The sequence below is a fragment of the Triticum urartu genome, chromosome 5A (assembly GCF_056163025.1).
Source record: "Triticum urartu cultivar PI428250 chromosome 5A, HENAU_Tu73, whole genome shotgun sequence".
Lineage (NCBI taxonomy): Eukaryota > Viridiplantae > Streptophyta > Magnoliopsida > Poales > Poaceae > Triticum > Triticum urartu.
This window is the reverse complement of record NC_141877.1, coordinates 323,168,220-323,180,564: the sequence shown is the minus strand read 5'-3', so window position 1 is coordinate 323,180,564 and position 12,345 is coordinate 323,168,220. Positions and strand designations below refer to the sequence as shown.

Genomic DNA, 12,345 nt, shown 5'->3' with positions numbered 1-12,345 from the left:
CCCTACCCAAGGACATCTCTAGAAGAAATCACCTTTCAATCGACTTGGAGGTGTTCCACTCGACAGACTCGAAGACACTCGACCAAGAAGCGATCACTCGACCAAGACCAAACCACTCGACGGCCAGGAGACTAAAGGCACTCCGCATGCTAACGGTCGGTTATTAAGTAGCCTTTATGGTCATCATAGCACTTTATTAGGGGTGTTACCAGTAACGCCCGACCTTAATGTATTTAAAACCCTGCATAACTGAGGGCCGGAGGGGTCCGGCGAACTCTATATAAGCCACCCCCTCCTCAGTGTAAAGGGTTCGCACCCTGTAATTCATACACGCATAATCCAGTCGACCGCCTCCGGGCTCCGAGACGTAGGGCTATTACTTCCTCCGAGAAGGACCTGAACTCGTAAACCTAGTGTGCTTACAACTTCTCCATAGCTAAGATCTTGCCTCTCCATACTTACCCCCCTACATTACTGTCAGACTTAGAACCACGACAGTTGGCGCCCACCGTGGGGCAGGTGTTTTAGCGATTTGTTGGAGGAGTTGCGATCTTTTCCGATCCGAATCATCATGGTTTCCGGCGGAGTTTTGGTGGAGGGCCGCGAGATCCGTCTCGGCGCGCTCACGTTCATCGCCGATGACTCTGCTTGGCTTCAGGAGGCTCCGCTCGACGTGGACGCGCTCCCTGTCCGCGGGGCGACGCACTTTCGCGCGTGCGTCCGCGGCATCCTTTTGCGGCAACCGTCGACCCACTATCGGTCGGCTCCTGTGCTGTCCTCCCTCCCTGTTTCCCGCCGGCGCAAGCGCTCCGGTCGGTCGAGACTTCAGCGGTGGGTGAGACACGCGGTGGCACGCCAGTCGGCCACCCCTCAAGTCGCGGCGATCGAGCCCGACGAATCCTTCTACGGCCTGTTCGATCTATCGACTGGCTCTACAGAGACCGCATCCGAGTGCGACAACAGTGATCCGGCGGCGGAGGTTCTGATGGTCGATGGACCGCCCAGTCCTCCCGGTTTTCCCCGCACCGACAGAGGCGCGGGTGGAGGCGACCCGTCGCGTCCCCATGAGGAATATCTCCCCGAGCCTCTCACGTCGTTGCAGAGAGAAGAACTTCGTCGCCGGAACATGGATGCGCTGCACAGTCCCATCGTCGGAGAAACCCCCGAGGCTCGTGCCTTGGAGGACGCGCGCTTGGCAAACTTGGACGAGCGCACTCGACTAGAGAACCTCCAGCGAGCACTCGACGAGCATGCGCGACAACGGGTTCCCGAATCCAGTCGACGTCAGCTCTTCCCGCCTCCGCAGGTATATCGAACTTCGATTCAGAATTTAGCAGCTGCGGCCCATATAGCAGAGTCGATTCAGCCTTCCCAGTCGGAGGCTGGCAGAGGCTTGCTGCAGATCAGAGCATTACTCTGGGCAGCAGGAGACCAGAATTCCGCTGTTTCTCAGTCGCGGAACAGGATTCACAGCAGATCCGTTGCTGCAGACACAGTCCAGTCGGCTCATAGCCCAAGATCGCCCCCGAGGCGTGAGGGACGTGGGGACCGGCGTAATCAGTACGGGAACCATGAGCAATATGATCACCGATTCGATTGTGACAATCGACGTCGAGTGCCCACCCCTCCCCCGAGGAGCGGGTTGTATGCGCCTCGACAGCAGGATGACAGGCGCCCTCGTAGTATTGGGCGAAGGATTCCAGTCGACTCCAGGGAGCCAGGCTTTGATGCGAGATCCATTCTCGTTCAAGGTTTGGTCGACAGGAACAGAGCTCACCGAGAAGGTCATGACAGAGACGCACCTACCAGCAGCAGAGCACATGTTTCGGGGCCAGAGTGCTTTAGTAGAGCCATCAGGGCCGCTGTGATTCCTCCCAACTTCAGGTTGGCGACTGGAGTCAGCAAGTTCACTGGTGAGTCCAAGCCCGATACTTGGCTTGAAGACTACCGAGTGGCCGTCCAGATTAGCGGCGGCAATGATGAAGTGGCCATGAAGCGCCCGCCTCTCATGTTGGAGGGCTCGGCCAGAGCGTGGCTGAACCAGTTAGCACCCAGCAGCATTTACACCTGGGAAGATCTCGCCCGAGTGCTTGTCACCACATTTGAAGGAACATGCAAGTGACCGGCAGGGCTGACGGAACTGCGGTCTTGCATGCAGAAGCCGAATGAAACTTTGAGGGATTACATCCAGAGATGGATCACGTTATATCACACGGTAGAGAATGTGCCTGACCATCAAGCAGTCTGTGCCTTCAAAGAAGGCGTCAAGTACAGAGAACTGAATCTGAAATTTGGTCGGACCAGAGATATGTCTCTGAATCGGATGATGGAGATTGCCACCAAGTACGCTAATGGTGAAGATGAGGATCAACTCAGGAGTGGCAAGCTCAAGTCAGCCGCTCAAGAAACTGGAGGAAATTCCAATCGGAAACAGAAGAGGAAAGCCGAGCCAGCTGCTCCTGGGGAAGCCTTGGCTGTAACCCAAGGAAAGTTTAAAGGGAAACCCAAAGGACCTTGGAACCCCAAGAAAGTTAAAGACCAGGACGGAAATGATGTGTTGGATTTGCCATGTCTCGTCCACACCAAGAAAGATGAAGAGGGTAACTTCATTTACCCGAAATATACCACTCGACAGTGTCGACTCTTGATCCAGCAGTTCCAGGGCAAGCAGCCCAAAGATAAGGAAAAGGAGTCGGACAAAGTTGAGAACAAGGAAGATAGTGACGATGGATACCCCCAGGTCAATTCCACCCTGATGATTTTTGCTGATGTTGAAAGCAAAAGTCGACTGAAAGTTATCAACCGAGAGGTGAATATGGTTGCTCCGGCGACACCCAGTTATCTGAAGTGGTCTCAGACTGCCATAACATTCGACCGGTCCGATCACCCAACGCACATTGCCACCCCTGGGAGGCAAGCTTTGGTGGTCGACCCAGTTGTTGAAGGCACTCGACTAACCAAAGTCTTGATGGATGGTGGCAGTGGTTTGAACATATTATATGCTGAGACGTTGAAAGGGATGGGCATTCCGATGTCCAGACTCAGTACCAGCAACATGAGTTTCCATGGAGTCGTTCCTGGGAAGAAGGCTGAATCACTCGGCCAGATTGCTCTTGATGTGGTTTTCGGTGATTCCAAGAATTACCGCAAAGAAAGGTTGACGTTTGAAGTTGTAGACTTCCAGAGCGCCTATCACGATATTTTGGGTAGGCCGGCTTATGCACGCTTCATGGCCCGACCATGTTATGTGTATCTCAAATTGAAGATGCCTGGCCCCAAAGGTGTGATCACTATTACGGGCAATCGAAAGAAAGCGGAAGAATGTTTTCAGAAAGGTTCAAAGATCGCTGATGCTCAGATGGCAGTGGTGGAGCTGCAGGAATACCATAAGACTGCTGACCCGAGTGATTTGTTGCGAGCCAAGAAGCCCGCTACAGAATCAGCTTTTCAGTCGTCTGGCGAAACGAAGACAGCTCACATCCACCTGACCGATCCCAGCGCTGCTCCAACTCATATCTCAACAACACTCGACTCCAAATAGGAAGAAGCGCTCATCCAGTTCCTCCATGAGAACTGGGACATTTTCGCATGGAAGCCTTCTGACATGCCGGGTGTTCCCAGGGAGCTGGCTGAGCACCGCCTAAGAGTCGACTCAAAAGTAAAACCTGTCAAGGAACATCTCCGTCGGTTGGACGTCCAGAAGAGAAAGGCTATTGGCGATGAAGTGGCTCGGCTCTTAGCAGCGGAGTTCATCCGAGAAATCTACCACTCCGAGTGGCTCGCCAACGTTGTCATGGTCCCCAAGAAGGACAAGTCACTTCGCATGTGCATTGACTTTAAACATATCAATCGGGCCTGCCCGAAAGATCATTTTCCTCTCCCCCGCATCGATCAGATAGTCGACTCGACTGCGGGATGTGAGCGACTATCTTTTTTAGACGCCTATTCCGGGTACCATCAGATCCGTCTGTATGGACCTAACGAGATCAAAACAGCTTTCATCACTCCATTCGGGTGCTTCTGTTATATTACCATGCCGTTCGGCCTCAAGAATGCCGGAGCCACATTCATGAGGATGATTCAGAAGTGTTTGCTCACTCAAATCAGTCGGAATGTGGAAGCGTACATGGATGACATTGTGGTCAAGTCACGGAAGGGTTCCGACCTGCTGGCTGACCTTGCTGAAACCTTTGCCAACCTCAGGAGGTATGATATCAAGCTTAATCCATCAAAGTGCACATTCGGAGTTCCTGGTGGAAAATTACTCGGTTTCCTCGTTTCCGAACGGGGAATTGACGCCAATCCAGAAAAAGTCGGTACTATACTCCGAATGAAAAGTCCTGTGCGAGTGCACGACATCCAGAAGCTTACTGGTTGCTTGGCCGCTTTAAGTCGATTCATATCTCGTCTCGGTGAAAAGGCATTGCCTCTTTACCGATTGATGAAGAAGTCCGACAAGTTCAAGTGGACTCCCGAAGCTGATGCAGCGTTTGCAGAGCTCAAAGCTCCGCTCTCCACCCAGCCGGTGCTTGCTACCCCAATCAGCAAGGAGCCTTTGCTGCTTACATCGCAGCCACGGGACAAGTCGTCAGTATGGTACTTACGGTCGAGCGGGAAGAAGAAGGAAAAGCCTTCAAAGTTCAGCGCCTAGTATATTATATTTCTGAAGTTTTGACCCCGTCGAAGCAAAGATATCCTCATTATCAGAAGCTTGTATATGGGATTTATATGACCACAAAGAAAGTTGCTCACTACTTCTCTGATCATTCCATTACAGTCGTCAGCGATGCTCCATTGTCAGAGATCCTGCACAACAGAGACGCAACTGGTCGAGTGGCAAAATGGGCGATTGAACTCCTTCCTCTAGATATCAAGTTCGAGGCAAAGAAATCTATCAAGTCCCAGGCAATAGCAGATTTCATCACCGAGTGGATTGAACAGCAACTGCCGACTCAGGTTCACTCGAAGCATTGGACCATGTTCTTCGATGGTTCCAAAATGCTGAATGGTTTCGGTGCCGGGGTGGTGTTGGTCTCCCCCCAAGGAGATAAGCTCAGATATGTTCTTCAAATCCACTTTGATTCCTCCAATAACGAGGTGGAATATGAAGCACTTTTATATGGGTTGCGCATGGCCATTTCACTCGGCGTCCGACGCCTCATGGTCTATGGCGACTCAGATTTGGTGGTTAATCAGGTGATGAAGGAATGGGACGTCAGAAGTCCATCCATGACTGGTTATTGCAATGAAGTGAGAAAGCTGGAGAAGAAATTCGAGGGGTTAGAGCTTCATCACATACCCCGACTGAAAAATCAAGCAGCTGATGATATGGCAAAAATAGGTTCCAAAAGAGAAGCCATTCCCAGCAATGTGTTTTTGGAACACATCCACACACCATCAGTTTAGGAGGATCCCTTCACTGAAGAGGCCCCACAGCCAAAAAGTGCCACGGATCCGACTGAAGTTGAAGTTCCAGCTGTGGTCGACCTGATCATGGAAGTCTTGGTCATCACTCCCGACTGGACAGTACCGTACATCGCGTACATCCTAAGGAAAGAACTCCCAGAGGACGAAGAAGAGGCTCGACAGATCGTCCGTCGATCCAAGGCCTTTACAGTCATAAATGGACAATTGTATAGAGAAAGCGCGACTGGAGTCAGTCAGAAGTGTATAACACCAGAAGAAGGTCAGATGATCCTTGACGATACCCACTCGGGGACCTATGGTCATCATGCGTCCTCTCGGACCATTGTGGCTAAAGCATACCGAGCGGGATTTTACTGGCCAGGGGCCAATGAAATGGCAAAAGAGATAGTCGACAAATGTGAAGGATGTCAGTATTACTCCAATATGTCGCACAAGCCCGCGTTAGCTCTGAAAACCATTCCACTCGTCTGGCCCTTCGCTGTTTGGGGGTTGGACATGGTTGGACCACTGAAAATGGGCAGGAGCGGCTTCACTCATGTGCTAGTAGCAGTCGACAAGTTCACCAAATGGATTGAAGCTAAGCCTATCAAGAATCTTGATGCTTGCACTGCTATCAGTTTCATCAGAGAGTTGATATTCAGATATGGAGTTCCGCATAGCATCATCACTGACAATGGGTCAAACTTCGATTCCGACAAATTCAGGGCCTTTTGCGCCTCTCAGGGCACACGAGTCGACTATGCTTCGGTCGCTCACCCTCATTCGAATGGACAGGCGGAAAGAGCAAACGGCCTAATTCTCAAAGGACTGAAACCTCGATTGATGCGCGATCTCAAGCACGCAGCAGGTGCACGGGTCGACGAGCTTCCATCAGTTCTTTGGGGATTGAGGACGACCCTGAACCGATCGACCGAAAGAACCCCATTCTTTTTGGTCTACGGAGCCGAAGCAGTCTTGCCGAGTGACATGCTTCACAACGACTAACAATGGGTCAAACTTCGATTCCGACAAATTCAGGGCCTTTTGCGCCTCTCAGGGCACACAAGTCGACTATGCTTCGGTCGCTCACCCTCAGTCGAATGGACAGGCGGAAAGAGCAAACGGCCTAATTCTCAAAGGACTGAAACCTCGATTGATGCGCGATCTCAAGCATGCAGCAGGTGCATGGGTCGACGAGCTTCCATCAGTTCTTTGGGGATTGAGGGCGACCCCGAACCGATCGACCAGAAGAACCCCATTCTTTCTGGTCTACGGAGCCGAAGTAGTCTTGCCGAGTGACATGCTTCACAACGCCCCTCGAGTCGAGCTCTACTCTGAAGAAGAAGCAGAACAAGCCCGACAGGACACAGTCGACCTCCTGGAAGAAGAAAGAGAAATGGCCATGATTTGATCGACCATCTATCAGCAAGACTTGCGTCGATTCCATGCCAGAAATGTGAAGAGTCGAGCCTTCCAAGAAGGAGACTTAGTCCTCCGCGTGGATCAGCAAAAACCACACAAACTCGCTCCTACTTGGGAAGGCCCCTTCATAGTCACCAGAGTCCTCCACAATGGAGCGTACCACCTCTACAATGTCGATCGCCAGATTGATGAGCCACGATCCTGGAATGCGGAGCTACTCCGGCCCTTTTATACTTGAATCCTCACTCGGATGAGATGTAATAAGAAAAAACTCCTGTAGTTTATTTATCAAAGAGAAGAGCGTTATAATTTTCCCAGTGATTGTTATTGTTTTTTGTTTGCGTAAGAAATCCCCCAGTGGGTGGCTTAGCTGCGAATCCGCTTCGCCTAAGTTTGTAAAAATAATTTCCTACCGAGTGGTGAGCCAGCCTCCCACTCGGGGGCTTAGCTGCGAACCCGTTTCGCCTAAGTATTTAAAAATCCTACCGAGTGGAGAGAAATCCTCCCACTCGGGGGCTTAGCTGCAGTCCAGTACTCGCCTAAGTTCTCTCACTCGGAGACTTAGCTGCAGTCCGGCACTCGCCTAAGTTTGAAAAAATCCTACCGAGTGGAGAGCAACCCTCCCACTCGGGGGCTTAGCTGCAGTCCAGTACTCGCCTAAGTTTTCTCACTCGGAGACCTAGCTGCAGTCCGGCACTCGCCTAAGTTTGAAAAAATCCTACCGAGTGGAGAGCAACCCTCCCACTCGGGGGCTTAGCTGAAGTCCAGTGCTCGCCTAAGTTTTCTCACTCGGAGACTTAGCTGCAGTCCGGCACTCGCCTAAGTTTGAAAAAAATCCTACCGAGTGGAGAGCAACCCTCCCACTCGGTGGCTTAGCTGTAGTCCAGTACTCGCCTAAGTTTTCTCACTCGGAGACTTAGCTGCAGTCTGGCACTCGCCTAAGTTTGAAAAAATCCTACCGAGTGGATAGCAACCCTCCCACTCGGGGGCTTAGCTGCAGTCCAGTACTCGCCTAAGTTCTCTCACTCGGAGACTTAGCTGCAGTCCGGCACTCGCCTAAGTTTGAAAAATCCTACCGAGTGGAGAGCAAACCTCCCACTCGGGGGCTTAGCTGCAGTCCAGTACTCTCCTAAGTATGAAACACATCTCAATCCTCAAGGACGACGAGGTGTAGGTCGACTGCCGCCTTCTCCTTAGGAGCTTCGCCACAAATACAACGCGCGCTTCCTCCCGCTCTGCAAGGACGACGAGGTGCGGGTCGACTGCCGCCTTCTCCTGAAGAGCTTCGCCACAAATACAATGTGCGCTCCATCCCGCTCTGCAGTAACGAGGCGCGGGTCGACTGCCGCCTTCCCCTGGAGAGCTTCGCCACAAATACAACGTGCGCTCCATCCCACTCCGCAAGGACGACGAGGTGCAGGACTACTGCCACCTTCTCTTGAGGAGCTTCGCCGACCCGCAAGGGCAACGAGGCGCAGGTCGACTGCTTCCTTCTCCTTCGGAGCTGCGCTACAAATACAAAAGTTGTCTCGAATGAATAACGAGTTCACTCGACATGGGATTCATGAAGACATTCAACGATAAACCAAGTTCAAATAAATCCTAAAGGTTCCGGACCACAGATCGAAGTGCTCGGGCATTCAGCCCGAAAGAGTTTAACGGTTACAAAAACCACTCGGCATTCCGAGGCAAATTTAAGGTGAGGCATAAAAGTTTGTTCACTCCGCGGGAGGAGGACTAGCAGGCTCGATGAACTCGTCTAAGTCGACACCGTCGGCTATCCGAGTGGCTGCAGCGATGAAAGTCTCCATAAAAGATCGGAAGTCATGCTTCTGGGTGTTGGCGACCTTGATTGCTGCCAGCTTATCTTGTCGCACCTCCTTGCAATGGACGCGAACCAGAGACAGAGCCACATCAGCGCCACACCGGGAAGAAGACTTCTTCCACTCCTGAACTCGGTTAGGGATTTCGTTAAGTCGAGTCATCAGCGACTCAAGATCATTTTGGAGCATGGCCTCTGGCCAAAGTGCTGGGTCGATCCGTGACATGGCGACCTTCAGTCGAGCCAAGTAGTCCACGACACCGTCGATGCGGGATTCCAGTCGGAGCAGATTCATGGCAGTTTCATCTTTCATGGGAGAATTGATTGGATCCAAACCTGGTTCGATCCGCCCAGTCTCCTCCTTGAAGTCCTGGCAAAACTCTGCATTCACGATCCAAGGATAAGTCAATTTTCATATGCTGAGTCGACACAAAAAAAATCAGTCGGAACAAAATGTGCACCTTCAAGCTTGAGGAACAACTTCTTGGCAAGGCTCCTCAGATAGCTCTCCAGATCGTCCCTCCCGCGAGCGATGCCTTCCATCTTCTCGCACAGGTTGAGGTTCTCCTTCTTCCAGCGCGAGCACTCCTTGTTGGATTCGTTCATAGCAGATTTCAGCTTGGTATTCTCTTCTTCCAACTGGCCGACCGAAGCCAGTTTCTGTTCAGCCAGAGCGGTCCCGTCGTCAGCCTCCTTTTGAGCAGCAGCCAAATCCTGATCCTTCTTCACCGGAGCTTCTCTCAGTTTTTCTGCAAAGAAATGATGATTGATTCAGAAAGAGTAGAAGGGTACTCAAGCCCAAGACAGACCAGTCGACAAACTCGTCTTACCAGTGGCGCCGTCCTTGACCTTTTGCAGCTCTGTCTTGGCCAGCTCCAAGTCAAGGTTCAGTTGAATCTGCTGTTTCTACAAGTCAGCAAAGCGAGCTCCAAGATCGCAAGATTTCTAAAATCAAAGGAGAGAAGTTATTTTACAGCGAAAAATGACAAAGACATTAAGTACTAAGACTACGGTCGACTGCCCGCAGTCCACCATAGTCTCGGGGACTACACCCAGTGGGTGCACTTTGCGTGCCCCCACCGGTTCTGATCCCACTCGACCGGACCGCCGGAGTCGAGTGTAGGGAGTAAAAAAAAGGGAGAGAAAGTAGAACTCAGACCACAGTCGACTGCCAGCAGTCGACCGCGGTCTCGGGGACTACACCCAGTGGGTGCACTTGGCGTGCCCCCACCGGTTCTGATCCCACTCGACCAGATCGAGTGGAAGAGACAAACTACCAATTCGGTTTACACTCGACAAAATACAAAGACTACAGTCGACTACCAGCAGTCCACCATAGTCTCGGGGACTACACCCAGTGGGTGCACTCAGCGTGCCCCCACTAGTTCAAAAATTCAATCGACGCACCCAGTGGGTGTACAGATGCAAAGATTTTCGGAAAGAGTCTTCAGATAGCATATCCTAACAAAACAAGCGGCGACCAACTAACCTGAACGTTGCTCTGGAGAGCCAAGCTGGCATCGTAGGCGGCTTGGCTGGCGTCCCGCACCGTCTTCACCTTCTCCATCATAATGCCCGCCTGGCGTATGGCTTCCCTGGCAACATTCACCTCGTCCTCTGGGACATGATGGGTCGCAAAAACTGAAGGCGGGTTGACAGGGGCCTGAGCAGTCGACGAGGAAGGCAAGGCACTCGACAATGGCACGGCGAAGGTAACAGAACCCCGATTGGCATCGCCAGCGTCCTGAACGACTGGCTCCGCCCTCGGCGTCGATTGTGGCACCTCGCTCGCAGGAGCTTGCCTATTTTTCCTTGTCAAAGGCCTCTCGGGCTCTTCATCATCATCATCAGGGAGGTCAATAATGTTAGGGGCTGTTCAAAGTTCAATCAACAAAATCACATCACCCAATGGTACACATTGCAGTTGAATTGACCAAAATAAAGACAGTATGGCAGAAATCATACCCAGATTAGAAGTGACCGCATCCTCCATCACCTCATCATCGTCCCTGTAAGCTGAGGTCCCGGAAGTAGCAGCACTAACAGTTCCAAAGTTCGTCCGGTTAAAACAAGAAAAACAAACAGCACAGGGCGTCGAGTAAATATGAAGGGAGACACTCACGCGGAAGCGATGGGGATGTCAATCTTAATCTTCGGCAACGCCTTCCGAAGCTTCGGCTCTGCGACTTTGGGATGCTTTGACGCTTTTTCAGTCGGAGTTGGCGAAGAGGTCCGAGGACGCTTTGAAGACTGACCAGCTTGAGCAATCGCCTTTTCACGGGCGCTCGGTCGTTCTTGGTCAAGTTTGGACCGCCTCTCCCTGCGAGGAGGCGACTCGACTTCTTCTTCCTCACTTGGATCGTCGCTTTCTTCGTCCCCTCCACCGTCAGAATCCCATTCGCCACTGTCGCCGCCGCTCGCCTCTCCTTCCGGGTCCTGCTCTTGCTCTCCGTTGGGCATTGAATACATTTCAATAATGGCCTGAAAGAAAGCAGGAAGAACAAAGTCAGTCGACTCAGTATAGGCAACTGCGCGAGTGAATTCAGATTACAAACAAAAGCTCAGAATCGGACCTTCTCTGGTACATGAGACTGGTCGAATGGAGGAACTCTCCTGGCTCCCCTGGGGTTGTCCTTGTTCCCGGTCATGCCCGACAGCCACTTCTCCAGTGTGTCGTCATCAACCTCCTCCGGGTGAATCCGAGTGGAGTCTTCAAGACCCGAATACATCCACATCGGATGGTCTCGGGCTTGAAGAGGCTGGATGCGCCGCTGAAGGAAGACCTCCAAGAGATCCATACCGGTGACCCCGTCACGGGTAAGCTGGACCACTCGCTCTACCAGCACCCTCACCTACGCCTTATCCTCCGGGAGCACCTTCAAAGGGGAGGGTTTCCTCACTCGGTCCATGGTGAAAGGAGGGAGGCCAGTCGACTGCCCTGGCGTCGACTGGTCTTTGCAGTAAAACCAGGTCGACTGCCATCCGCGAATTGAGTCGGGAAGAATCATGGCCGGAAAGGAGCTTTTCCCTCTCATCTGGACACCAAGACCCCCACACATCTAAATCACTTGAGTCCTCTGGTCACTCGGATTAGCTTTTTTCACCGTCTGGGAGCGACAAGTGAAAATGTGCTTGAAAAGGCCCCAGTGAGGCCGACAACCCAGGAAATTCTCACACAAAGAAACAAAAGCGGCGAGATAAACGATTGTGTTGGCAGTGAAGTGGTGGAGTTGTGCCCCAAAGAAGTTCAGAAATCCCCGAAAGAAAGGGTGAGGAGGCAAGGAAAATCCACGGTCGACGTGGGTGGCAAGGAGAACGCGCTCACCCTCCCGAGGTTGCGGCTCGGATTCCTTCCCCGGAAGCCGCGCCGATTCATAGGGGATCAGCCCTCCTTCGGCTAGGTCGTCGAGGTCTTCTTGGGTGATCATTGAGTGGATCCAGTCGCCCTGGATCCAGCCCTTCGGCAGGCCGGTTCGCGAGGAGGATCCGCCCCGACTGGTCGCCTTCCCCTTCGACCTCGCCGTCGCCTTCTTCGCCCGCTCTAGAGCCGCCGTCTTCTCCTTCCCCATCGTCACCGGCGAAACGCGTACGGAGCGGTGGCGCTGGGGCGAGAGCGAGCGCGGCGAGGGAGCGTGAAGAGGAGAAGAGATAATGGGGACGCACTGTTCGAAGAGACCCCGGTCCGACGCCTTATA

General features: G+C 52.5%; 1 protein-coding gene across 1 annotated transcript; it reads right to left on the bottom strand.

Moving 5' to 3' along the window:
• Positions 1-10,097: 10,097 nt before the first annotated feature.
• LOC147971238 (uncharacterized) lies at positions 10,098-11,119 on the bottom strand. The gene is made up of 3 exons (XM_087523881.1): positions 10,773-11,119; positions 10,616-10,689; positions 10,098-10,522 (listed from the first exon to the last, which is right to left on the bottom strand). Exons 1-3 carry the CDS (start codon positions 11,117-11,119, stop codon positions 10,098-10,100), a joined length of 846 nt encoding a protein of 281 aa, XP_087380007.1.
• Between the last annotated feature and the right edge of the window lie 1,226 nt (positions 11,120-12,345).

Excerpts from the sequence above, each read along its gene's own strand:
- LOC147971238 (XM_087523881.1), bottom strand. The coding sequence starts at position 11,119 with ATGTATTCAATGCCCAACGGAGAGCAAGAGCAGGACCCGGAAGGAGAG. Across the intron at positions 10,690-10,772 it reads GACATCCCCATCGCTTCCGC|TGCTGCTACTTCCGGGACCT; the intron begins GTGAGTGTCTCC and ends TGGAACTGTTAG. Across the intron at positions 10,523-10,615 it reads TGCGGTCACTTCTAATCTGG|CCCCTAACATTATTGACCTC; the intron begins GTATGATTTCTG and ends AACTTTGAACAG.